The 25366-nt window shown below is 42.7% G+C and overlaps 1 protein-coding gene across 7 annotated transcripts in view; it reads left to right on the top strand.

Annotated features, from left to right (window-relative positions):
- The window catches only part of LOC125447489 (EVI5-like protein), a 291619-nt gene that overhangs the window by 185890 nt on the left and 80363 nt on the right, over positions 1-25366 (top strand). For all 7 annotated transcript variants that reach the window (XR_007246559.2, XM_048521914.1, XM_048521910.1 and 4 more), the window contains one exon: positions 105-233. Coding sequence is in view for 6 of the 7 variants with exons in the window: in XM_048521914.1 (XP_048377871.1) it covers positions 105-233 (129 nt within the window). In the remaining variant the exon portion in view is untranslated. The remainder of the gene's footprint in view (positions 1-104; positions 234-25366) is intronic.

The following is a 25366-nucleotide window of genomic DNA, read 5'->3' as shown; positions in this document are numbered from 1 at the left end:
ACCCAAGTGTGGAACGTAAGGTGACATATTAACACAGCTGGCTTGGTTTTGACTGTCATGGGCTACTTTTAAAGTCTATTTCTGTTTTCTTTTACATCCTATAGTGTGATCATCATCACAAAGAGGAGGTTGTCATGCAACTGAAGATGGAGCTAGAACAGTCTCGATTGAGAGAGGCTGAGACGCTGACAGCACTGAAAGAAATGCAGGATAAGGTTCTGGAAATGGAGAAGGTGAGAACATGATTTTGCTGCTGCTACGGGATTCAGCTCTAGAATCTGCAAACTGTAACCAGCATGGAGTGAAATATTGTTTCTTCAGTCTTCAATCAGAAAATAAAAGATAATAACAATGTTTGAATAAGGCAACCTAAAGGGTTCCACAGTTCCTGCTTAGAATAAAAAAAAATTGAAGAGAACAGGCACGTGAAGACCCTCTGAGAGGCAGTCAACATCAGCAAGAGGCACAGATGATGAGACTAAGGCAAGCAATTAGCATCACTGTGAGGTCTGAGTAAGGTGAGAACCTTGAGACAATCCAAGATTGTGATGAGCAATCCAAGATAGTGTTACATTTATTGGAGCTTATTTGAGTTTGTATTGCTGTAGTACAGAGAAAGGAACTACTGCTTGGTGAATCTGCAAGGTGACTAGAGACAGGAACTGAATATGTAGTGGTATTCAGTTTTTTTAGGAAGGACTGACAAAGAGGAAAAGGAAATGGAGTAGATTTGCTTGTTCGAGACCATTAGTGCAATCATGAGGAAGGATATTAGCTCTAATGAAATGGGATTTATATGGGTAAAGCTTAGAAGCACCAGGGGATCAAAAACAATAGTGGGTTTTTGATTATAGACCTTTAAACTATAGTCGTAACACTGGGGAAGGCATTAAATGGGAAATTAGTGACACAGGCAATAAAGGTACAGTGGAAATTATTGGTAGGCTTAATTTGCACGTAGGTGAGGCAAATCACATCACTATCAATGCTGAAGAGGATGTATTCCAGGAGTATGTGAGGGATGGTTTTCTGGATCAATGAGTTGAGGAACCAACTAGGGAACTGACTATGCCAGACTAGTTATTGCATAATCCGAAACAAATACTTGGAAATCTCACTGTCCAAGGCCACCTGGGGAAGAGTGACCATAATATGAAAGAATTGTTTGTTAAGGTGGATGGTGATGTCATTGATCTGAGACTAGGTTCCTGAATCCAAATAAAACAACCTCCCATGGCATGAAGCGTGAGCTGACTATGATAAATCGGGGAACATCGCTTATAAGAATGCTAGTGGACATGGCAAACATTTAAAGAGTACTGCATTCTAAAGTACTTAAGTGGCCCAATGCATTGGTGGCCGCCTTTCAAGGTTCTAGTTTTTGTTCAATTCTTCTTACAAATTTGGAGGAAGCTAATGTAACCCCACTATTTTCAAAAAAAAAGGAGGTGGAGAGAAAATGGAATTGTAGACAGGTTAAACAGACATTGGTAGTAAGTCAAATGTCAAAGTCCATTAGAATAAGATCTAAAAGCAGAACACTTGGAAAACAATAACTGAGTCAGATTGAGTCAGCTTGGCTTTATCAAAGGGAAGTTGTGCTTGACAAATCTACCGGAATTCTTTTGAATGTGTACCTAGCAGAGTTGATCAGGGGAACCCAGTGGATGTGGTTTACTTGTACTTTCAGAAGACTTTCAATAAGGCCCCACATAAGAGATTAACATGAAAAATTGAAGCACATGGGATTAGGGCTAGTGTACTGGGAAAACAAGGAGTAGGCAAAACTTTTCTGAAGAAGGTCTAGACCCAAAATGTCAGCTTTCCTGCTCCTCTGCTACTTGGCCAGCTGTGTTCTTCCAGCTCTATACCTTGGTATATCAGATGCTCTAGCATCAGAAGTTCCTACTGTCTCAGTAGGAATTAACAGATCTTTTTCTGAATGACAGCAATGATCAGTGGGGTACCACTGGAATCAGTGGTAGAATCCCAGCTATTCACAGTTTATATTAATGATTTAGATGAAAGAACAAAGTGCGATATCTCCAAATTTACAGATGACAAAGCTGGGTGGGAGGATGATCTGTGAGGAGGACAGAGATGCTTCATTGTGATTTGGGCAAAAAGTTCAGTGGATGGAGAAATGACGGCAGATCCTGTATAACATGAATAAATGTGAGGTTATCCACTTTGTAGTAAACACAGGAAGGCAGATGATTAACTGGCGATAGATTGATTCATCAGGAGGTGTCCTTATTCACTGATCATTTAAAAAAAAACCATGCAAGTGCAGTAACTAATGAGGAAGGCAAATGGTATGTAGGCCTTTATAGCAAGAGGATTTGGGTACAGGAGTAGGGACATGTTCCTGCACTTGCGTAGGCCTTTGTGAGATGACATCTGGAGAACTGCATTATGTTTTGCTCTTCCTGTTTTGGAAAATGATGTTAAACTTGAAGGGGTTCAGAACAGATTTTTAAAGTTATTGCCAGAAATCCAGATTTGAGCTTTGGGAAGAAGTTGAATAGGCTGAGGCTATTTTCCATAGAGTGTTGGAAGCTGAGGATTATAAAATTGAGGGCTGTGGATAGGGTGAATAGTCAAGGTCTTTTCTGCAGGATAGGGGAGTCCAAAACTGCAGGGTGTGGGTATAGGTATATGTTAAGGGGGAAAATTTTAAAAAGGGACCTAAAGTACAACATTTTCATGCAGAGAGTGGAACATGTATGGAATTAGCCACCAGAGGAAGTGTTAGATGCTCATTTAATTATAACATTTAATCAACATCTGGGCTACAACATCTGGATAGGTACGGAAATTGGAAGGATTTAGAGGGATGTGGACCAAATGCTGGTAAGATTAATTTAGGATGTCTGTTTAGCATGGGCGAGTTGGACTGAAGGGTCTGTTTGCACGCTGTGCATTTCATAAAATCCCTCCAGTGTGGAAGCAGGCCATTTGGCCCATCAGATCTACACCGACCCTATAAAAAATCCCATCCAGATCCTCACCCCCATCTCTGTACATTGCATTTCCCATGGCTAATCGACCTAACCTACACTTCCCTTGGCACTGTGGGCAATTTAGTTTGGCCAAATCCATCTAACTTGCACACCTTTGGACTGGAGGAAATCAGAGCACCCAGAGGAAACCCATGCATTTACAGACAGAAAGTGCAGTCTCCGTTCAAACAGTCGCCCGATGGTGGATTCAGACCCAGGCAATAGTGTTAATCATTGAGCCAGCGTGCCGCTCTGTGACTCTACTGTGTGTGTTTTGGCCTCCTTATTTAAAATATTTACTTGCCCCAGTGGAAGTGCAGTACAGGTTTACCAAATTGATTCCTGGGATGGCAGGACTGATGTATGAAGAAAGACGGGATTAATTAGGGTTATATTCACTGGTGTTTAGAAGAATGAGGAGGCATTCCACAGAAACCTAAAACTCTAACGTGACCAGACAGAGCGAATGCTGGAAGGATGTTTCCAATGATCAGCAAATCTAAAACCAGGGGTCACAGCCTAAGGATATGGAGTAGGCTATTTAGGATTGAGATGAGGAGAAACTTCTTCATTCAAAGTGGTGAACCTGTGTAATTCCCTGCCACAGAAGGCGTTTGAGGCCAAAATGTTGAATATTTTCAAGGAGTTGGGTGCAGCTTTTTGGGCTGAAGGACTGTAAGGGGAAGGAGAAAGCAGGAACAGAATACTGAGTTAGATGATCAGCCATGAATGGCAGAGAAGGCTCAAAGGGCAGAAAGGCCTACTCCTCCTATTTCGTATGTCTGTATTTCTAAGTCTTGTAAAGGTGGCATCTATTCTTAAATGTCGACAGGGTATGTAAATTGGGGGTAAAGTTAATTAAAATATATTTTTTAAAAAGCCTAAATAACTGGATATTATAATAAGAGCCAACACAAGTTCAGGAAGGTTTTTAGAGTACTATTACAGCTCAGCCAAAATTTTCAGGGCTACGAAGCAAACAAAAAAAAAATCAGAAACGTAACATCAATGGGAAACAGCATAAAGATCACCAGAGCTTAGAAACAAATCAAACTGCAGGACCTCACATGTAGTAATCTCAGAATCACTCATTGCCATGTGCTAATGTGATCTGGGATAGATGACTAGACAGAGTTGATTCATAGCTTGAGGGATGGTGTAGGCGGAAGGAATTTACATTATTGAGGGATTTGGACTGATTCTGGGCAAGATGAGAAATGTACTGGCTAAGCCGGTTGTCCCCATCATCCCGCTCCCCCACCCCACCCCAACAGGACTGGAACCAATATGTTCATATTCACCAGTCAGTGAAGAAAGGGTTAAACTAGAGCAGTAGGTGGGTGGGAACCTGAATGGGGAGACAAGTGAGGGAAACAAAGGAAAGTAGAAGCAAAAGTGGGAATGAAGGCTCGCAGTAAATAAGACTGGATTACAAATGAAATGTGTCAAAATGTGAGAGAGAAGTCTAAAGGCACTTTGATAAAACCAAGAACTGCAGAAGCTGGAAAGTTGAAACAGAATCCAAGTGCTAGAGAAACTGAACAAGTCTAGCAACATCTGCAGACAGAGAAAAACAGTTTAAAATTTGAAGTCCATTCTGACAAAGGGTCACTGGACTCAGGGTTAACTCTGTTTTTCTCTCACCTCACGCTGCCAGACCTGTTGAGTTTCTCCAGCACTTTGGTTTTGTTTCTAAAGAATGCATTGAGCATTCACAGTAAGGTGGACGAATGAACGATACAGTTGTTGTAAATGAGTATAATGTGATGGTGATTATTGAGTCTTGGTTGCAAGGTGACTGAGGCTGGGAACTGTACATCCAAGACTATTCAGCCTTCAGAAAGGACAGGCAAAATGGGAAAGGAGATTGGGTGAAAGTGACAATGAAAGATGATTTTACTACAAAAGTCAGAAAGAATATTGGTGCAGGAAATCTATATGTAGAATCAGTTGGGTGGAGTTATGCAAGAGGGGTGGAAAACATTAGTGGGAATCATCTATAGGCCTCCACACTGTAATGGTGCAGAAAGGATGGCAATAACCAGGAAATTAGAGGGTACAACAAGGGTACGACAATAATCAGGGGTGATTTCAATCTACACGCTGGGCAAACAACGTTAGCAATAACACCATGGTGTATGAATTTCGAGTGTGCACAAGATGGATTTTTAGATGAGTATGTCGAGAAACCAACTCCAGGCAAGCTATCCTAGACTTGATCTTAGAATCACATAGTGAATAGAATCATACAGTACGGAAGAGGGTCTGGAGCCCATTGAGCCTATATCGCAAAAAATACATAACTACCTGTACTAGTCTTATTTTACCACACTAGGCCCATAGCGTTGAATGTTATGACACTGCAACACTGCAAGTACTTGTTAAAAGATTTAGGGTTCCCCCACAATTACCCTTCTCTGCGATGCATTCCAGAACCCCGCTACACTCTGGGTGAAAATATTTTTCTTCGAATCATCTCTAAATCTCCTGCCTTTCACTTCAAAACTGTTATTCCCCTTCAACTAAGGGGAACAGTTGCTTTCTGTTTACACTGCGCATTGCTCTCAGATTCTTGCACACCCTTGTCAGATACCCCCTCAAACTCTTTTTTTGCTCTAAAGAAAATAACCTTTAGGACTCGTAGGAACATTGATACACAGAGGGATCTTGGGGTCCAGGTGCACAGCTCTCTGAAAATGGCAACTCATGTGGATTTGATGCTAAAGAAGAGGTATAACATGCTTGTTTTTATCTGTCAGGGCATTGAATATAAAAGCTAGTAAGTTGTGTTACAGCTGCATAAACTTTAGGCCACTTTGGAGTATTGTATGCAGTTCTGGTCATCACATTACAGGAAGGATGAGAAGCTTTGGAGAGGGTGCAAAAGAAGTTCCTGTAGGAGGGTGACTACAAAATGTTGACTTCTTTCCTCCGATGCTTCCTGACCTGCTGTGTTCTTCGAGGCTCTTGTTTGTTTCCCAGGTTGTTACCTGGATTATATTCAAAAGGGAGGTTGAACAAACTTGGATTACTTTTACTAAGCATGAAAGGCTGAGGGGTGACCTGATAGAATATATAAAATTGTGAGAAGCATGGATACGGTGATGGAATCTTTCTCTGTGTGAAAATGTCAAATACTAGAGGCGTAGTTTTAAGGTGAGAGGGGAAAGTTTTTAAAGGAGATGTGGAAAGCAAGTTTCTATTTTTATACAAAGGGTGGTAGGTGCCCGAAAAGCGCTGTGAGAGCGGAGATGATAGAAGCAGAAACGATAGCAATGTTTAAGAGGCAGTTAGACATACAAATGAACAGATAGGGATTAGAAGGATATAGACCGTGTGGAGACAGACGGGTTAATTTAGAATGGCATCATGGTCAGTGCAGAAATGGCAGGCAGAAGGGCCTGTTCCTGTGCTGTTCTGTTCTACATTCTAATTCAAAATTATTCAACCTCCCTTCATTGCTGAAATGCTTCATCCCAGGCTGAATCTATATAGCACACCCTCTAATGCAGTCATGCCCTTCCTCTGGGATGGAGACTGCAACTGCACACATTAGTCCAGCTGTGGCCTAACCAAAGTTCTGTACAGCTCCAACATTAACCTCGCTGCTCTTATAATCTATGCTTCAATTGATAAGAGCAAGTATGTTGTATGCCGCCTGAACTACCCTATTAACCTGTCCAAATACTTTCAGGGATCTGTGAACAAGTACACCAAGACCCAGTCTGTTCCTCTGAGCTTCCTAGTCTCCTGCCATTCGTTGATCAATCCTTGTCACCACCTTCTGAAGTGCATCACCTGATTTCCATCTGCCCATATGACTAATCGAACTATATACTCCTACAATCTAATACCTTCCTGCTCGCTGTCAACAACTCAGCTAATCTGTGTCATCTGCATGATGACACATGTGGATACACGTATGTGCTCGTACTAACAAACCCGCTGCCACATTCTTATCTATGTCATTTTATAAATATCACAAACTGCTAGACAATAAGGTACCCAGCACTGATCCCTGTGGTACACCACTGAACACCAAGCTCGATCATTCGTCAGCCTCCTACCGCCTCCTGTTTCCAATCACAAAGCTGATTTTGGGTACACCTTGCCAAGTTATCATGGATTTCATGATCTTTCATCTTTATCAATTTTCCATATGGGACCTTGTCCAAAAACTTGCTGAAATCTATAAAAACTAATCAATTGGCCTTACCTGCATCTACGTATTTGGTCATTACTTGAAAAATTCCACCAGATTTGTTAGGTGTGATCTCCCTCTGAGAGAACCATGCTGACTTTCTCTGATCAAGCAATACCTTTCTAAATGGAGATTAATTTTCTCCTTCACTATTTTCTCCAATAGTTTCCCATCCCCTGACATTAGACTAACTGGCCTATAGATCTCTGGTCTATCTGTATCACCCTACTTGTAAAGTGCAACCACATGAGCTGTCCTCTGGTATCGGCCCTGTGACCATAGATAACTTGTCCATGACCCAAATTGTTAAGTAATTTCCTGTTTTGTCTCCCACAGCATTCTGGGATGCAGCTCATCTAGACCTGTAGATTTGCCAAACCTTCAGTATGTGGAACAAAGGCACTTTTGGTGTGTTTGTAGGGTGATGAAAAGGTACAAGAGACACTTGTCTCGATCAGTCAAGGCGTAGATTACAAAAACAGAAGTCATATTGAAGTTGTATAGAACTTTGAGACCACAGCTAGAGTACTGTATGCAGTTCTGGTTGCCTCATTAAAGAAAGGATGTGATTGCACTGGAAGGGTGTAGATGAATTTCATTAGGATGCTGCCTGGGATGAAAAATTTGTTACGAGGAGAGCTCGGATAGGCTTGGGTTGTTTTCATTGCAGTTGAGAAGGCTAAGGGGTGATCTAATTGAGGTAAACAAGATTAAGACGCACGCACAGAGCGGATAAGGAGCAGCTGATGCCTAAAATGTTAGTCATAAAGGGGATGCCGGCTCAAGGTGAGAGGCTGAAGGTTTGGGGAGGATGTGAAGAAAAACTTCTTTAAACCCAGAAGGTGATGACAGTCTGGAATGTGCTGGTTGGGAGGGTGGTAGAGGCAAATTGCTTCACATCCTTTTTTAGAAAAAAAAAAGTACCTGTATGAGCATGTGTCATGGCTGTGGGCTAGGTGCTGGTAATTGAAATAAGGTTGAAGGTCAGGTATTTCTCATGTATCAGTGAAACTTGATGGGCCAAAGGGCCTCTTCTGCACTGTACGTTTCAGTGCTGTCCTCATTGCTTTTATTTGTCTGCAGCTAGTGCATCATTTGCAGTTGCTATCTTCATCCTCCTGAGTAAAGAAGTACATTTATTTTCGATGAAGGGCCTAGGCCCGAAACGTCAGCTTTTCTGCTCCTAAGATGCTGCTTGGCCTGCTGTGTTCATCCAGCTCTATACCTTGTTATCATTTGCCAATGTTTTCTGGCTTGATGCACAGATTACCCCCTTGGTCCCTAATACACCTTTCTCTTTTCCTGGTAATGCTATGAGAAGGAGATGAGAGGCCTTTTAAAAAAGAAGTGATCATAACATAAGAGCATCCTTCATTCGGATCAAAAGTAAAGTAATCCAACCCAAAACTAGTGTTCTATATCTTAATAAAAGAAACTACAAAGGTACAAAAGGTGAGTTTACTCAGGCAGACTAGCTAACTGCATTAAAATGCATGGTAGTGAATAGGCAATGGTTAATAGGAAATATTTAAGAAATACATGCATTGTAGCAGTTATATGTTCCTTTTGGGCATAAAATCATAACGTGGCAGGACCGCGGTTAATAAGAGAAACTAAGAAAAGTATTAGATCCAAGGAGGAGTCTTATAAAGCTGCTCGAAAAGTAGCAAGCCTGAGGACTGGCAGCTGTTTAGAACTCAGTAAGAGGTTGATGAAGTGCGAAAACATAGATGAGTTGACTCTTAAAGAACATAAAAATGACTGAGAGCTTCCATAAATAAATGGAAAGAAAAAGATTCTTCAAGACAAACGGTGGTCATTTCACAGTCTGAAATGAGAGAATCAATAATGGAGAGCAAGGGGGTGGATGCTAGGAAGTTGTTTCCGTTAGGCGGGGAGACTAGAACCCATGGGCACAGCCTTAAGATTAGAGGGGGTAAATTTAAAACTTAAATGAGACGACATTTCTTCAGCCAGAGTGTGGTGGGCTTGTGGAATTCATTGCCTCAGAGTGCAGTGGAGGCTGGGACGTTGGATGCCTTCAAGGCAGAGATCGACAAATTCTTGATCTCAGAAGGAATCAAGGGCTACGGGGAGAGTGCAGGGAAGAGGTGTTGAAATGCCCATCAGCCATGATTTAAATGGCGGAGTGGACTTGATGGGCCGAATGGCCTTACTTCCACTCCTATGTCTTATGGTCTTATGGAACGACAGAAAAGTTAAACAATCTACTTTAGTTCTGTCTTCACTGAAGAAGAGAGAAGTAACTTCCTAGAAGTGTTTGGGGAAGGAATGGCTTTTTGGAAGGATGAATTGAAGGAAATTAGTTTTCAACGTCATCAGTACCTTTTAAGAAAATGAAGGGACTGAAGACTGATAAATCCCCAAAACCTGATGATCTGCATCTATTTTTATTCGTTCGTGAAATATAGTGCATTTATTGTCCATTCCTAATAACAGAGAGGGAAATTAAGAGTCAACTGATTTGCTCTAGATCTGGAGACACGTGTTAGCCAGTTGGATACTGTTGTGCCCCAGCTATTCATAACAACAATTTAGATGAAGGAAACAAATGTAACATTTCCACGTTTGCTGACAATGCAAAACTACGTCAGTGAGAGTCGAGAAGAATGTGAAGAGGCTTAAGGGCAATTTAGACAAGTAAAGGGGTAAATACATGACAGATGAAGTATGACGTGGGTAATTGTGAAGTTGTACACATTTGTATGAAAAACAGAATGACAGTTCGCTTATCATGTAAGCGTTAGCAGAGGGAAAAGGATGATGTACAAAGAGATCTGACTTTGTTTGTACACTTTGTTGAAAGCAAGCATGCAGGTGCAACAAGTAGTTAGGAAAGAAAATGATATGATGATCTTCATTGCAAAAGCATGTGAGTAACAGGAAGAATGAAGACGCTGTACAGGACCTTGGTGAGACCACACCTGTGTGCAGTTTGTCTCCTTACTGAAGTAAAGATATATTTATCATGCAGCAAATATTGACCAAAGACTGATTCCAGGGATGGTAGGATTATTGTATGAGGAGGAATTGGGTTCCGTTGGACTGAGATTTACTAGAGTTTAGAAAAGTGGGAGGGGATCTCACTGAAACACAAAATTCTGTCAGAGCTTCCCCTAGGTGAAGAGTCCAGATTGGTGGTCACTGCCTTAGAGTACAGGACAGGTTTTTTCAGTTTCTTCACTGCAAGTGATGACCCTGTGGGATTCTTTAACACAGGCTGTGGAGGAAAAGACGATGAATAAATTTCTAGAGGCTAAAGGTATTCAGGACTGTGGGGGAGAGCAGAACATTGGTGATGAGCTAGGAGATCAACCATGATCATAAAGAAATGCAGAGCAAGCTTGATGAGGCCTACTCCTATTTCCTGAGTTTCTATCGGGCAAAATATGTGGTGGGGGATGCAGGAACCTGGACAGACTGAGACTGGTGTAGGGGCACACACAGTGCAGTTGGGGACAGAGTTCTGGGGTTTTACCCAGTGATGTTAAAGGACCTGTGATATATTTCCAAGTCGGGGACCTGCAGGTGGTGATGTTCCCAACGCAATCTGCTGCTGTCCTCTTGCTATGTCGTAATCAAGAAATTGGGAATAGTGATGGATTGTTATAACACACCCAATTGACTTAGTCTCTTAGGAAAAGAAATATTCTGCTCTCATCTCCCTGTTGAAAAAATGGGCATGAGGAGAGGTTTTGAGAGGGAAGTGTAAAATAGTAGACAAAAGGTTTCTCAGGAAAATCTGTAGGGCCAGCCAACTGTCAACTTCAGGCATTGATAAGCAAAGAGCCAAGGTCATTGCTCAGTTCTTGAGGAAGGTCTGCTGTTTTAAAGCTTCTTGGTGCTTTGAATGAAAAGAGCATCTTAAACGGGAGGGGGCAGAACTGTAAGCAGCAATTGGAATTCTGTTGTGAATGTGGTTTAATTCACATGGGATATCGCTCTGGATCGTAAGTGTCATGAAACAGTATCGTAACGGAGTACTATCTTGAGTAGTTGATGCTGACTTCTTAACATAACCTGATGACAGTACTGGGGGAACAGAAGAGACCACCACCACACAATGTTAGTGTCAACTGTTTCTGAAGTTTAGCTGCCCGCACTTTTGATCAGGTGATTGGCAACTTATTTTAAGTTTTCAGGTTGTATACCGTCCTGGTTTGGAGGCACTAAATATCACTGCACTTGGCAACGCACCCTCTGTTTGATATCTGACAATGAGCACAGAGGATTTTAGGGTACTGCGAAAACTATTTCATACAGACAGTGGCTTCTATTAACCAACCCCTATGATAGGCAAGTGAGCTGTTTGTCGATGATTGGAACAAAGCTAAATTAGGTTAGGGACCAAGTGTCACAGTAAGAGCTGAAACTGAGGGTTCATGATCAGGATATTACTCAGTAAGCGCAGCTTGTAAACACTATTGATGACCCCTTCTATCACTTTGCTGATAAATTGAGAGTGGACTGATGGGGTGGCAATTGGCTGGCTTGGATTTGTCCTACTTTTCATGGACCTAATGCCTGTGTGGGCTTCCTCTGAATGTTCTGATTCCTCCCATAGTCCAAAGATGTGCAGGTTAGGTGGATTGGCTATGCTAAAATGCTTGTAGTGTTCAATGGATTCCTAGATTAGGAGGGGTTAAAGGGGGATGGGTCTGGGTCCTCTGAAGGTCAGTGTGGACTTGTTGGGCCAAAGGGCCTGTTTCCGCACTGTAGGGATTCTATGATCTATGATTCTTCGTGCAGGTTGGGTGGATTGGCCATGTTAAATTGCCTGGTAGCGTCCAGGGCTGTGCAGGCTAGGTGGATTAGCCATGAGAAACACAGGGTTTTAGGGATAGGGTAGGCAGGTGGTTCTGGGTAGGGCGGTGTGAATGACGTGCTTCCACGCTGTAGGAATTCTATAAATATAAATTTCAGGTAGCTGCACTGAAACAGCTTAGCCAGGATTTTGTGGCTAGTTTTGTAACACAAATCTTCAGTACCATGTCCCAAATGTCTTGGGGGCCATAGCGTTTGCAGTAACCAGTGCATTTAACTATTTGTGATGGGGTAAATGAAATCTGAGTAGTTCGTGGTCATTGTTACTGATGATGATGCTTAATTTTGGATTTTTTTTGTTCCTTCATTAGCAAATTAAATTTCTCCAGACATTGTGATGGAATGAGTTGCCCATACTATAGCATCACTAACCCAGTATCAGAACATTTTAACTGGAATAATCTAGACATAAGGTGTTTTTGAGATAATAGGAACTGCAGCTGCTGGAGAACTAGAGATAACAAGATGTGGAGCTGGATGAACACAGCAAGCCAAGCAGCATCTTGCTCCTAAAATGCTGCTTGGCCTGCTGTGTTCATCCAGCTCTGTACCTTGTTACAAGGTGTTTTTGTTTGTGTTCATAGATGCATACACTGTTTTTGGACAAGGAAATAAAAGTTTTAAATTTGAAATTGTCCCTGCTGTATTGTATATAGTGTTTCCCAACACACAGCCAGGTAAAAGAAATATGTGACCAGATATTGGGCCTTGGAGTAGCAAAAAGTTGAATGAGGGTTAATATTGGTTGCCTTTGTTCACACGTGATTTCTGGTAAAAAGCACCAGGAAATGATGGTATGGGTACAACTTGAGATTTTTTTTCTTGCCACAGTGTTTAAATGTAGTGATTCGTGGGAGTTGTTGAGTAGAAACTGCTTGTTCAATGAGCATTGGGCTTCCAACATTAGATTATCTGATGGCAATTACAGAACATTCTGTAAAAGCACCTCTGTCGTGTGAGTCGCACATGTGAACGTGAGGTTACAGAGCTGAAATTTCTTTCTGCACTTTACATTGCTGATGCAGATTATTTTGTAACTGCTTTTGGGTTCTGAGGTCCTTGCTTCTGAAACCGAGGCATTGATAAATCTAAAAATGTATGTACCCATTGAACTTCAGGACTGACCTGATCACCACAATGTTACCTTCTGGGCGGGTGGGGAATATTTCAAATGCCCACGAGAAAGAAGGAATTCAGAGTTTTGCTACTGGACGTCGCAGCTCTGATTTTGAAATGCTACGCTATCCTTTGGAAATCACCCCATTTGGTTTAGAAAGAAAATCAGTACGTGAATCAAATTGGAATTTAGCTACAAACACTAACTTCCTATGTACGAATATGGGGCTGACTATCCCAAGTCGTCTTCTGATTCATCTACCAGAGTATCCAGATCACTCAACTCCAAGTTCTGAAATCTCTCTCCATTTAAATAATCTGTTCTTCCTGCCAAAATGAACAAGTCCACATTTTGCTCCATTTGTCATTTTTGCCCATTCACTTCACCCTTTACACTACCTCCTCTTGACAACTTTGTGTGGGTTTCCTCCAGGTGCTGCGATTTCTGCCCACAGCCCAAAGATGTGCAGGTTAGATGGATCAGCCATGGCAATTGCCCATAGTATCCTGGGATTTGCAGGTTAGGTGGATTAGCAATGGAATGTAGGGTTACACAGAAAGGGCATTTGGGGTTGGTCTGGGTGAATTGCTCTTCAGAGGATTGAATGGCCTGTACTGTAGGGATTGTATGATGCTCTATCTATGAAATGACCTAGCAAACCACTTGGGTACATATAACCACCACTGTGTCTAATAAAAGGAATACAACTGGGTGAACCACCTGGCATTGGTCATGGCACTAGAAACAACAATAACACAAATGGTCCTTTGGATCTGCAGCCCTACTAATATTTGGGATCTTGACCTATATACTCATCAAAGAGTCAACAGCAAGTTATATCTTCTGGACGATATCCCAGGTACCACTGTAACCGCCCCTGTCAGTAAAATGGGGCATAACCACTGGAAATGGCAGCACTGTGGTGTATAGCCAGGTGGAAATTAGCCTAGAAGATTTCACTGACTCCTGTTCCTATAAATGTCGTAAATTGTAAGCAAGGAAATATGCTGGTTACCAGCTATTCTCTTGCCTTCTTTCCCTTACTTCCCTTTTCTTCTGTCTACCTCATCTGATCCATGAGCTCTCTTCCATGTTGAGCATTTGTAGGATACGCTTGTAAATCTAGACCCTGGTACTCTGGTTAGGGGATTCCATTGTCCATGACCAAGGCAGTAGTAGTACCACTACTGGTCCACCCCTAAAGGGCGTAGATACTAGACTACAAGAAGGAAAAATATAAGTAACTTCATCGTCATTAATCCACATGCAACAGCATCTCCATAAGAATATTGGTATAAATGACCTTCCTTGTAGCAATGAAGTCCTGCTTTTACATCAAAGATGCACTGCATTGTGTGGTTGCATTACCACTGCTAAATGGGACTGATTTAATTCAGATCTGTTTGAGCAAAACTGAGCATCTGTGAGGCAAATTGAGCAGTGTTAGAATTGTGTTCACTCATCATCTGTGACCTCATGGCACAGAATACCCCTCTGCCTGCCATTGCCATCAGCACCAAGCATACCTAAAAATGAGGAGTCAAATTAGCGAAGTTACAAAACAGGGCCACTTGCATGCCAAACAGCATAAAATTGGGGCAAAGTGATATCACACTTTCTGAAACAATCACAAAGCTCTGCAGTCCTACCCCCATCCAGCTTGGAATGATGTTTGGAAAATTAAACAACTCACTGGAGAAAAATGTTCTGCAAATGTCCCCACCTTCAATGATGGGGAACTTGGCACATCAGTTATAAAAGACAAACCTGAATCATTTACAAACTCTTTAGAATCAGTGCCGAGAGAATGACCCTTTTAGGCTTCTTTCTAGGGTCCCCAGCAACATAGATGAAAGCCTTCAGTCAATTCAGTTTGAACAACCTGATCTCACCCAACTGTTGAAGGCACTGGATGCTGCAATATTGATATTCTGGCAATAGCACTAAAGACTAGTGCTAGACAATCGGCCACACCCTTCACTAAGCTGTTGTAGTAAATGTGGCAAATTAGCCAGATATATCCTGTACTCAATGTGGGACAACTGCAACTCACCCAATTACCGGCCCATCAGTCTGTGCTCTCTAATCCAAATTAATAAAGTAGTTGTTGACCGTGCTATCAAAAGCACTTTCATAACAACATGCTCACTGGTGCTTAGTTTGAGTTCTGTCAAGCCCACTGAACTCTTGACCTCATTGTCTGAAAATAGACAAAAAAGCAGAACTCAAAAAGAGCAGTGAGAATGACAAAAACGCCACACTTGACTGAATATAGCATCAAGGAGTACTCAATAAATAGCAAAACACTAGGAAGCTCAGAGGAGCAGAGGGATCTTGGTGTACTTGTCCACAGATCCCTGAAGGTGGGTAAACAGGTTAACAGCATAGTTAAGAAAGCATATGGGACAGGAAGGTTATGTTAGAGCTGTACAGATCATTGGTCTGCTCCACACTCCCCACTAATCCCACCACCCCAGCACCTTTCCCTGCAAATGCTGGGAAGTACTACACGTGCCACTACGCCCCCCCCCCCCCCCCCACCTCCAGTCAAGACCCAAAAGCAATCTTTCATATCAGACGGGTTCACCTGTACCTCTGCCAACTTGGTCTACCATATCAGTTGCTCCCGATGTGGCCTCCTCTATGTCGATGAGACCAAGTGTAGATTGAGACAATTTTGTAGAGCATCTGCTCTCTATATGCAACAAACGACAACATCTTCCAGTTGCCAACCATTTTAAATGCCCCTCTCATGCTCTGGGTGACTTGTCCATCCTGGGTTGCCTCCAGTGTCACAATGACACCACCTGCAAACTGCAAGAGCAACACCTTATATTCCACCTCAGAGCCTACAACCCAGTGGCCTAAACATGAATTTTACCAGTTTTAAAATCTACCCAACAGCGCCCTCATCCCATGTCGAACCCTTTTTCTCATTCCCACCTCCTTCACCTGACACAACCTGCCCATCTTCTCTCCCACCTATTTGCCCCACCCATCCCACTGACTAATCCCCATCACACTCTACCTGCACTCACCTATCACCATACCACTTACCTTCCCCAGCCCCACCCCTCCTCTCTCTCTCTATTTCCTAACTCACTTGCCCTTCCCCAAATCTGAAGAAAGTCCTGACTGAAAGGGCAACTTTCCTGATCCTTTGCTGCCTGAACTGCTGTGTTTCTCCAGCTCCACACTGTGTTGACTCTGAGAAAGCTTGGGATAGTTTCTCTGGAGCAAAGAAGATTATCTCTCCAACTGATAGAGGATTACAAGATTAAGAAAGGAGAGGGTGACTAGAAAGCAGCTGGTCCCTTGGGTGAAATGTCAATCACAAGGGGCATAATTTTAAAGTGAAAGGCAAAAGCTTGACGCAATTTGATTAAAACCTTTTCACCTGGAGGGTGGTTGGAGTCTGAAAGGTATTATCTGAGAGGGCAGTTGAAGCAAATAACCTCCACTTTTTCAAAAGCACTTGGATGACCACTTGAAACATGTCAAGGCTACAAGCCTGGTGCTGGAAGGTAGAACCCAGTGTAGATTTAATCAGAAGTTTCATGATACCAGGTTATAGCCCAGGTTTATTTGAAATCACAAACTTTTGGAGTGCTGCTCCCTTACTAGGTGAAGTGCCAACTTCACGTGATGAAGGGACAGTGCCTCCGAAAGTCTGTGATTCCAGTTAAACTACTTGGATAATAATCTTGTGTCATGAGACTTCTGATTTTGCCCACCCTGGCCCAACACTGGCACTTCCGTATCATAGTACAGATTTACTGTAGCTTTGGCAGCACATAATTGGTATGTGTAGGGGTCTTTTTCTGCATGAAGTGATTCTGAGGAGCCCTGGCAAAACTGCACCCAATGAGAATTGGAGGAGGGGAAAACTCCATTAGTTGAGGTCATACCTGTCATAAAAGAAGGTGCTTGTGCTTGTTGGCGATCACTCATTTTCAGATGCAGGACATCTCTGCAGGAGTTTGTCAAGGTGATGCCCTCGGCCCAACCATCTTCAACTGCTTCATCAATGATCGTTCCTCCATCATAAGGTCAGATTTATATGGCGCAGAAAAGGCCCTTGAGCCCATTAAGTCTGTACTGATTCTGATTTCCTGCACATGTCCCATATAGAACATAGAACAATACAGCGCAAAACAGGCCCTTCGGCCCTCAATGTTGCGCCAACCTGTGAACTAATCTAAGCCGATCCCCCTGCACAATCCCATCATCATCCATATGCTTATCCGAGGCCTGTTTAAATGCCTGTAATGTGGCTGAGTTAACTACGTTGGCAGGCAGGGCGTTCCACGCCCTTACCACTCTGAGTAAAGAACCTGCATCTGACATCTGTCTTAAATCTATCACCCCTCAATTTGTAGCTATGCCCCCTTGTACAAGCTGACATCATCATCCTAGGAAAAAGACACTCACTGTCCACCCTGTCTAATCCTTTGATCATCTTGTATGTCTCTATTAAATCCCCTCTTGGCCTCCTTCTCTCCAATGAGAACAGACCCAAGTCCCTCGGCCTTTCTTCATAGGGCCTTCGCTCCAGACCAGGCAACATCCTGGTAAATCACCTCTGCACCTTTTCCAATGCTTCCACATCCTTCCTGTAACAGGGTGGCCAGAACTGCACGCAATATTCCAAGTGCGACCGGACTAGCGGATCAGATCAGATCAGATCGGATCATGGTGATGTCCACTGAGTACGCAAGAAGACCTGTTTGGTACCCACACCTGGGCTAACAAGTGACACAACATTTATGCCATACAAATGCCAGGCAATGACATCTCAAAAAAAGAGAGAGAATCCAACAATTGTCCCTTGACATTCAGTAGCATTGCCATTAATGGATTCCTCACTGTCAACATTGAGGGGTGCCATTGACCAGAAACTGAACTGGGCCAGCCATATAAACACTGTGGCTATGAGAGCAGGTCAGGGTCAGAGTCGAGTCTGTCATAAAAACGTACAAGATAATGTACGGCTTAGAAAGGGTTGACGCTGGGAAGTTGTTTCTGTTAGGCGAGGAGTCTAGGACCCGTGGGCACAGCCTTAGAATTGGAGGGGGTAAATTTAAAACTGAAATGAGACGACATTTCTTCAGCCAGAGAGTGGTGGGCCTGTGGAGTTCATTGCCACGGAGCGCAGTGGAGGCTGGGTCATTAAATGTCTTCAAGACAGAGATTGATAAATTCTTGATCTCACAAGGAATCAAGGGCTACGGGGAGAGTGCAGAGAAATGGAGTTGACATGCCCATCAGCCATGATTAAATGGCGGAGTGGACTCGAAGGGCCAAATCTCCTTACTTCCACTCCTATGCCTAATGGCCTTGTAGAAAACTCTGCACTTGTCTGGATGAGAGTAACATGACACCATCTAGGACAAACAATCAGCTTTTGCACTACATCTAGCAAGGCTTCTCTGATAGTACCTTCTGAACCAATGATAGACAACAGGTTTTTGTGCAGGGAAGGTCATGTCTTACTAACTTGATAGAATTCTTTGAGGGCATGACAAAGTTGATTGATGAGGGAAAGGCTATAGATGTCATATACATGGACTTCAGTAAGGCGTTTGATAAGGTTTCCCATGGCAGGCTGATGGAGAAAGAGAAGTCACGTGGGGTCCAGGATATGCTAGCTAGATGGATAAAAAAAACTGGCTGGGCAACAGGAGACAGAGGATAGTAGTGGAAGGGGTTTCTCAAATTGGAGACCTGTAACCAGTGGTGTTCCACAGGGATCTGTGCTGGGACCACTTGTTACTCGTGATATACATAAGTGATTTAGAGGAAGGTATAAGTGGTCGGATTAGCAAGTTTGCAGACGACACGAAGATTGGTGGAATAGCAGATAGTGAAGGGGACTGTCAGAGATTACAGCAGAATATAGATAGACTGGAGATTTAGACAGATAAATGGCAGATGGAGTTCAATCCGGGCATATGCGAGGTGATACATTTTGGAAGATCTAATTCACGAGCAAACTATACAGTAAATGAAAAAGTCCTGGGGAAAATTCATGTATAGAGAGATCTGGGTGTTCAGGTCCATTGTTCCCTGAAGGTGGCAACACAATAGGGTGGTCAAGAAGGATACGGCATACTTTCCTTCATTGGACGGGGTATTGAGTACAAGAGTTGGCAGGTCATGTTACAGTTGTATAAGACTTTGGTTCGGCCACATTTAGAGTACTGCATACAGTTCTGGTCGCCACATTACCAAAAGGATGTGGATGCTTTGAAGAGGATGCAGAGGAGGTTCACCAGGATGTTGCCTGATATGGAGGGTGCTAGCTGTGAAGAAATGTTGACTAGATTAGGATTATTTTCATTAGAAAGATGGAGATTGAGGGGGGACCTGATTGAGGTCTACAAAATCATGAGGGGTATAGACAAGGTGGATAGCAAGAAGCTTTTTCCTAGAGTGGGGAACTCGGTTACTAGGGGTCATGAGTTCAAAGTGAGAGGAGGAAAGTTTTTTTATGCAGAGGCTGGTGGGTGCCTGGAATGCATTGCCAGCGGAGGTGGCAGACACAGACACGATAGTGTCTTTTAAGATGTAACTGGACAGGTACATGGATGGGCAGGGAGCAAAGGGATACAGACCCTTAGAAAATAGATGACGGGTTTAGACAGAGGATCTTGATCGGCGCAGGCTTGGAGGGCTGAAGGGCCTGTTCCTGTGCGGTAATTTTCTGTGTTCTTTGTTCCTTGCTCTTTGTTCTTTGAACCACCGAGAAGGACAAAGGCAGCAGATACATGGGAACACCATCACCTACATGCTCCCTGTCTGAGCTACAGACCATCCTGACTTGGAAAAATATAACTGTTCCTTCAGTGTAGTTGACTCAAAACCTTGGAGCTCCCTCCCCTTGTGGTATTTGCAGCAAATTGGACTGCGTTGGTTCAAGAAGGTAGCTCACTACCATCACCAGAATAATTCGGGATGGACAATAAATACTGGCCCAGCCAGCCACGACCTTGGCCCATGAATGAATGAATAAGTAAAAAAAAAGTTTAAAAAATTCAGTCACCACATCCGTGTCATTGATGTGGATTATAAGTAGTTGAGGCTGCAGTAACCCACGCACTAATCCCTGTGGCATTTCATTAGTTACAGCTTACCAGCCTGAACACTATCTAGTTATCATTGCTTCCTACTTCCTGTTAACTTTCAAATAAACTCCATGGGCTAGACTACACATTGTTTTAACTTTTGTATTTTTTCTTATAACCCAGATGAATGGAGGGTGGCAAATGTTATTCCATTGTTCAAGAAAGGGAATAGGGATAATCCTGGATTACAGACCTGTCAGTCTTCCTTCTGTGGTGGGCAAATTATTGGAGAGAATTCTGAGAGTTAGTATTTATGATTATTTGGAAAAGCATAGTTTGACATAGTCAGCATGGTTTTCTGAGGGGCAGGTCATGCCTCACAAGTCTTATTGAATTCTTTGACAATGTGACAAAACACATTGAAGAAGGCAGAGCAGTGGATGTGATGTTCATGGATTTTAGCATTTGATAAGCTTCCCCATGGTAAGCTCATTCAGAAAGTAGGGAGGCTTGGGATTCAGGGAAATTTGACTGTCCAAAAGAAGATAGAGGGTGATAGTAGATGGAAAGTATTCAGCTTGGAGCTCGGTGTCCAGTGTTCCACAGGGATAGAGGAATTGCAGATGCTGGAGAATCTGAGATAACAAGCTGTAGAGCTGGATGAACACAGCAGGCCAGGCAGCACCAGAGGAGAAGGAAAGCTGATGTTTCAAGCCTAGACCCTTCTTCAGAAATGAGGAAATGACGTTTCATGCCAAAACCCCCCTTCAGTTCCACAGCGATCTGTTCTGGGACCCTTGTTTGTGATTTTTATAAATGATTTGGATGAGGAAATGGGAAGGTGGCTTAGTAAGTTCGCTGATGACACGAAGGTTGGTAGAGTTGTGGATAATGTTGGCTGTTGTAGGTTACAATAGGACATTGACAGGATGCAGAGCTGTGCAAAGAAGTGGCAGATGGAATTCAACCCAGAAAAGTGTGAAGTGGTTCATTTAAAGGTCAAATTTGAATGCAGGATACAGGGTTAATGGCAGGATTATAGGCAGTGTGGAGGAACAGAAGGATCTTGGGGTCCATGTCCATAGATCCCTCAAAGTTGTCACTCAAGTTGATAGAGTTGTTAAGAAGACATATGGTGTGTTGGCTTTCATTGGTAGTGGAATTGAGTTTAAGAGCCACAAGGTTATGCTGCAGCTCTCTAAAAACCTGGTTAAACCACGCTTGGAATATTGTTCACTTCTGGTTGCCTCATTATAGGAAAGATGTGGAAGCTTCCAAGAGGTTGCAGAGGAGATTTACCAGGATGCTGCCTGATCTGGAGGGCAGGTCTTACGAGGAAAGGTTGAGGGAGCTAGGGCTTTTCTCATTGGAGCAACGAAGGATGAGAAGTGATTTAATAGAGGTGTATAAGATGATGAGACGCATAGAGGGAATAGCCAAGAGACATTTTTTCCTCAGGGTGGAAATGACTATTACGAGGGCGCATAATTTTAAGGCGATTGGAGGAAAGTATGGGCTGTGTGGAATGCGCTGCCAGCAGTGGCAGTGGAGTCAGATACGTTGGGAATATTCAAGCGACTCTTAGATAAGCATGTGGATGATAGTAAAATATAGGGTATGCAGGGTAGTTTGATGTGAGAGTAGGATAGTCGGTCGGCACAACAACCTGGGCCAATGGGCCTGTACTGTTCTATGTTCTATATTCTTAACCCTTGTGAGACAGAATATTTGGGTGAATGAATGCCACCTTCCCCTACTGCCACCAGCTTTAGTCATTTACGTGTTTGAGCATCCAAATCACCCTTTTGACAATTCTTTGTTGCCCTTGCTTGCACTTTTGCTGTCTGACTATTCTGGCCCCTCACCTTTTTTTACATATTTGGGATGTATTAAATTCCCTTCATCTTTCAATTTATTAACCTGTTTTGTAATCAGGACCTTAATACCAGTATTATTCTGATGACTGAGTGAGTGATGCGACAATCATCAGTTTTCCATATCAGGCAGAACCTGAAGCCTGATTCTGCAACAAAGGAACAGAAATGGGTCATTTATTTCTTCTACCTGATTCTGCCGTTCATTGAGAGAGTGGTGTATCTGCAGCCTCGCTCCGTATGCCCACCTTTTGCCCATATCCCTTTATAATTTTGTTAATCAAAGTATAGTCTTGAAATTAATAATTGATCTAAAGTCAATTGTGGAAGTGAGTTCCAAGCACACACCTCTCTTTCCTTGCATGTAGAAATGTTTCATAGTTTCGTTCTGAAAAGGTCTAGTTCTAATTTTTAAACATATCCCTTAGCCCTAGAATCCGCAACCAGTAGAAATAGTTGATGTCTGTTTCCTTTAATCATTTGGAAATTTCAAAACTATTGCCCCTTAACCTGAAAATAGTAACATAGGAGTAATTAGGCCATTCAGTCCCTTGAGCCAGCTCTGCCTTTCCTATGGCATGGCAGATCATCAATCTCAATGCCATTTTCCTAGCCTTTCCTTATATCCCTTAATGACTGACAGTGTACCTTGAGATTTATCATTCTCCATCTTGAGCATTCTTGATGTTTGATTGCATCGTCCTCCTGGACAGAGAACTCTCTGCCCTTTTAGTGAAGAAATTTCCCCTCCTCTCCACCCTAAATGGCCTGCCTCAATATGAGACTGTTTCCTGGTTCTAGATGCCCCCATCCAGAGGAAACATCCTCTACCTGCCCTGTTGAGCTCTCTAACATTTTGTAAGCTTTCATTAAGAACACTTTTTATTCTTCTAAATTCCAGGGTATACATGCCCACCGTACTCAATTTCGCCTCATAGGATGGCCCGACCATCCCAGTGGGGAGTTTGGTAAAGCTCTACTTTACTGTTTCAATGGCAAGTATATCCTTAAGATAAGGAGAACAAAGCTGTGTACGATACCCCAGGTGCAGTCTCACCAAGGTTGTAGCCGATTGTGGCCAGCCATCTTTACTCCTGAACTCAAATGCTCTTGTATTAAAGGCTAACTTAATGTTTATTTTCTTAATTGTTTGCTGCACCTAGCATGCAGGATTTCAGTGACTTGGGAACAAGGACATCAAGGTCAACAGTACTTTCTAATCTTTCGCCCTTGAATGAATATTGTACATATTTACCTAAATTCTGTTTCACCTATCCTTCCTCCCCCTGCCCCACCAGTTGTAAGAACATAACAACTAGGAGCAGGAGTAGGCAATTCAGCCCCTGGAGCCTGCTCTGCCATTTAATACAATTATGGCTGATCTCACCTTGGCCCGAACTCCACTTCCCTGCTCACCTTCCATACCCTTTAACCTATTATTAATTTTTTTTTAAAATTATCTCCTCCTTTAAATTTACCTATTGTCCTGGCATCCACCATCCTCTGAGATACTGAATTCCACAGAATTTCTCCTCATCTGTTTTAAATCTGCTACCCTTTAGCATTAAACTGTGAATGCATCTAGACTGTGCCAGATGAGGAAATGTTCTCTCTGTATCTACTTTGTCAATCCCCTTTAGTATCTAACGTACCTCAATTAAATCTCGTCTGATTCTCCTAAATTCCAGAAAGTATAGGCCTAAACTGCTTAATCCCCCTTCATAAGACAAGCTCCTCTGGAATCAATCATGTGAGCCTCCCCAAATTGTCTTTAATGCAACTATATCCCTATAGGAGGTAAAAGATGTCCACAATCTACCAGGTACAACCTGCTAAATCCCCTCAAAGTCTCTTTACGTCATGCTCACAATGCACATTCTCACCTAATTTTGTCATCTGCAGACTTGGAAAGGTTACATTTGGTTGCCATATCCAGATCATCAGCCGAGATTGCGAACAGCTTATGACCCTAGCACTGATCCTTATCACAGCCCATCAGCCTGAGAGTGATCCATCTATTCCCACAATCCGCTTTTCTCCCATTAATCACGCCTCAATACGTTATGCTGCTTTTTTAAAAAATTACTGACTTCCTGTGTTGGACCTAATTGAAAGCCTTCTGGAAGTCTAATTCACCATATCCACTGATTCCATTTGTCTATTGTGCTAGCTACGTTCTCAGAGAAACTCCCAACAGAGTACACAAAAATGTTATCCCCTTCATATCAGAATTATTTTCTAAGTGATAGCAGGAACTGCAGATGTTGGAGTCAGAGACAACACAGTGTGGGGTGGAGGAACACAGCAGGCCAGGCAGCATTAGAGGAGCAGGAAAGTTGACTTTGCAGGTCAGGAGCCTTGTTAAGAATTTGCTAACTGTCAGCTTTTCATGTCCTTTGAAAGATTGTAGTATTTTCCTTGCAACTGCTGTCAGGCGAAAAGGTTCCCTTTTTTCTGTCTTGTCCCCCTCCCTTTCCTCAAACAGTCGGCATGATGTGGAAGTGCTGATGTTGTTCTGAGGCTGACCAAGTCAGAAGTCACAGACAATGGGTTACTGCACAACGGATTTATTTGAAATCATAATCTTTCAGATTGCTGCTGCTGCTGCTTCATCAAATGAGGCATTTTTCTCATTCCTGTAAGACATCTGTAGTGGTGCAACAGAAGCTGGGGGTTTCTTGTACAATGGGTTTCCAGGTGTCCTCAACATATCCAGAGAATTTCACCTGGCAAAGAAGCAGTGCTCTGAAAGTTTGTGATTTTAAATAAACCTGTTGGACTGTATCCTGGTGTCATGTTACTTCTGACTTTAAGCAGTAAGGTTATTTTTGCAACCTTCTCACCCACAGACTGCAATGCAGAATCTATATATCTTGAAATATGGCCACCAATGCATCCACTATCTATATAGTCATGTTTTTTGGCACACTCAGATGTCAAGCTTCAGGTCAGTGTGGAAAGACGGCCTTTGGCCCAGCTTGTTCACACTGTTCTACTTATCCTATTTTTCACTGCTTGTATGCTATAGTGTTCCAACGTTTGTCTCGATACTTGTGAACTGTCATGTTTTTCATTCCTTACACATTTTTTCAGGCAGTAAGTTCCAGTTACCCACCACACTCTGGTGAAAGAAATTCTTAAATCTTCTCTGATCCTCCTGCCCTTATGTATGACCCCTGGCGATTGACCACTCTCCTGAGGTTGGCAGGGAGTGGGATGTTCTTGTTGAGCCTATCTATCACACTCATAACTTCCTGGATCTC

This window comes from Stegostoma tigrinum, chromosome 35 (assembly GCF_030684315.1).
Source record: "Stegostoma tigrinum isolate sSteTig4 chromosome 35, sSteTig4.hap1, whole genome shotgun sequence".
Classification (NCBI taxonomy): domain Eukaryota; kingdom Metazoa; phylum Chordata; class Chondrichthyes; order Orectolobiformes; family Stegostomatidae; genus Stegostoma; species Stegostoma tigrinum.
This window is presented reverse-complemented; position numbering and strand designations above follow the sequence as displayed.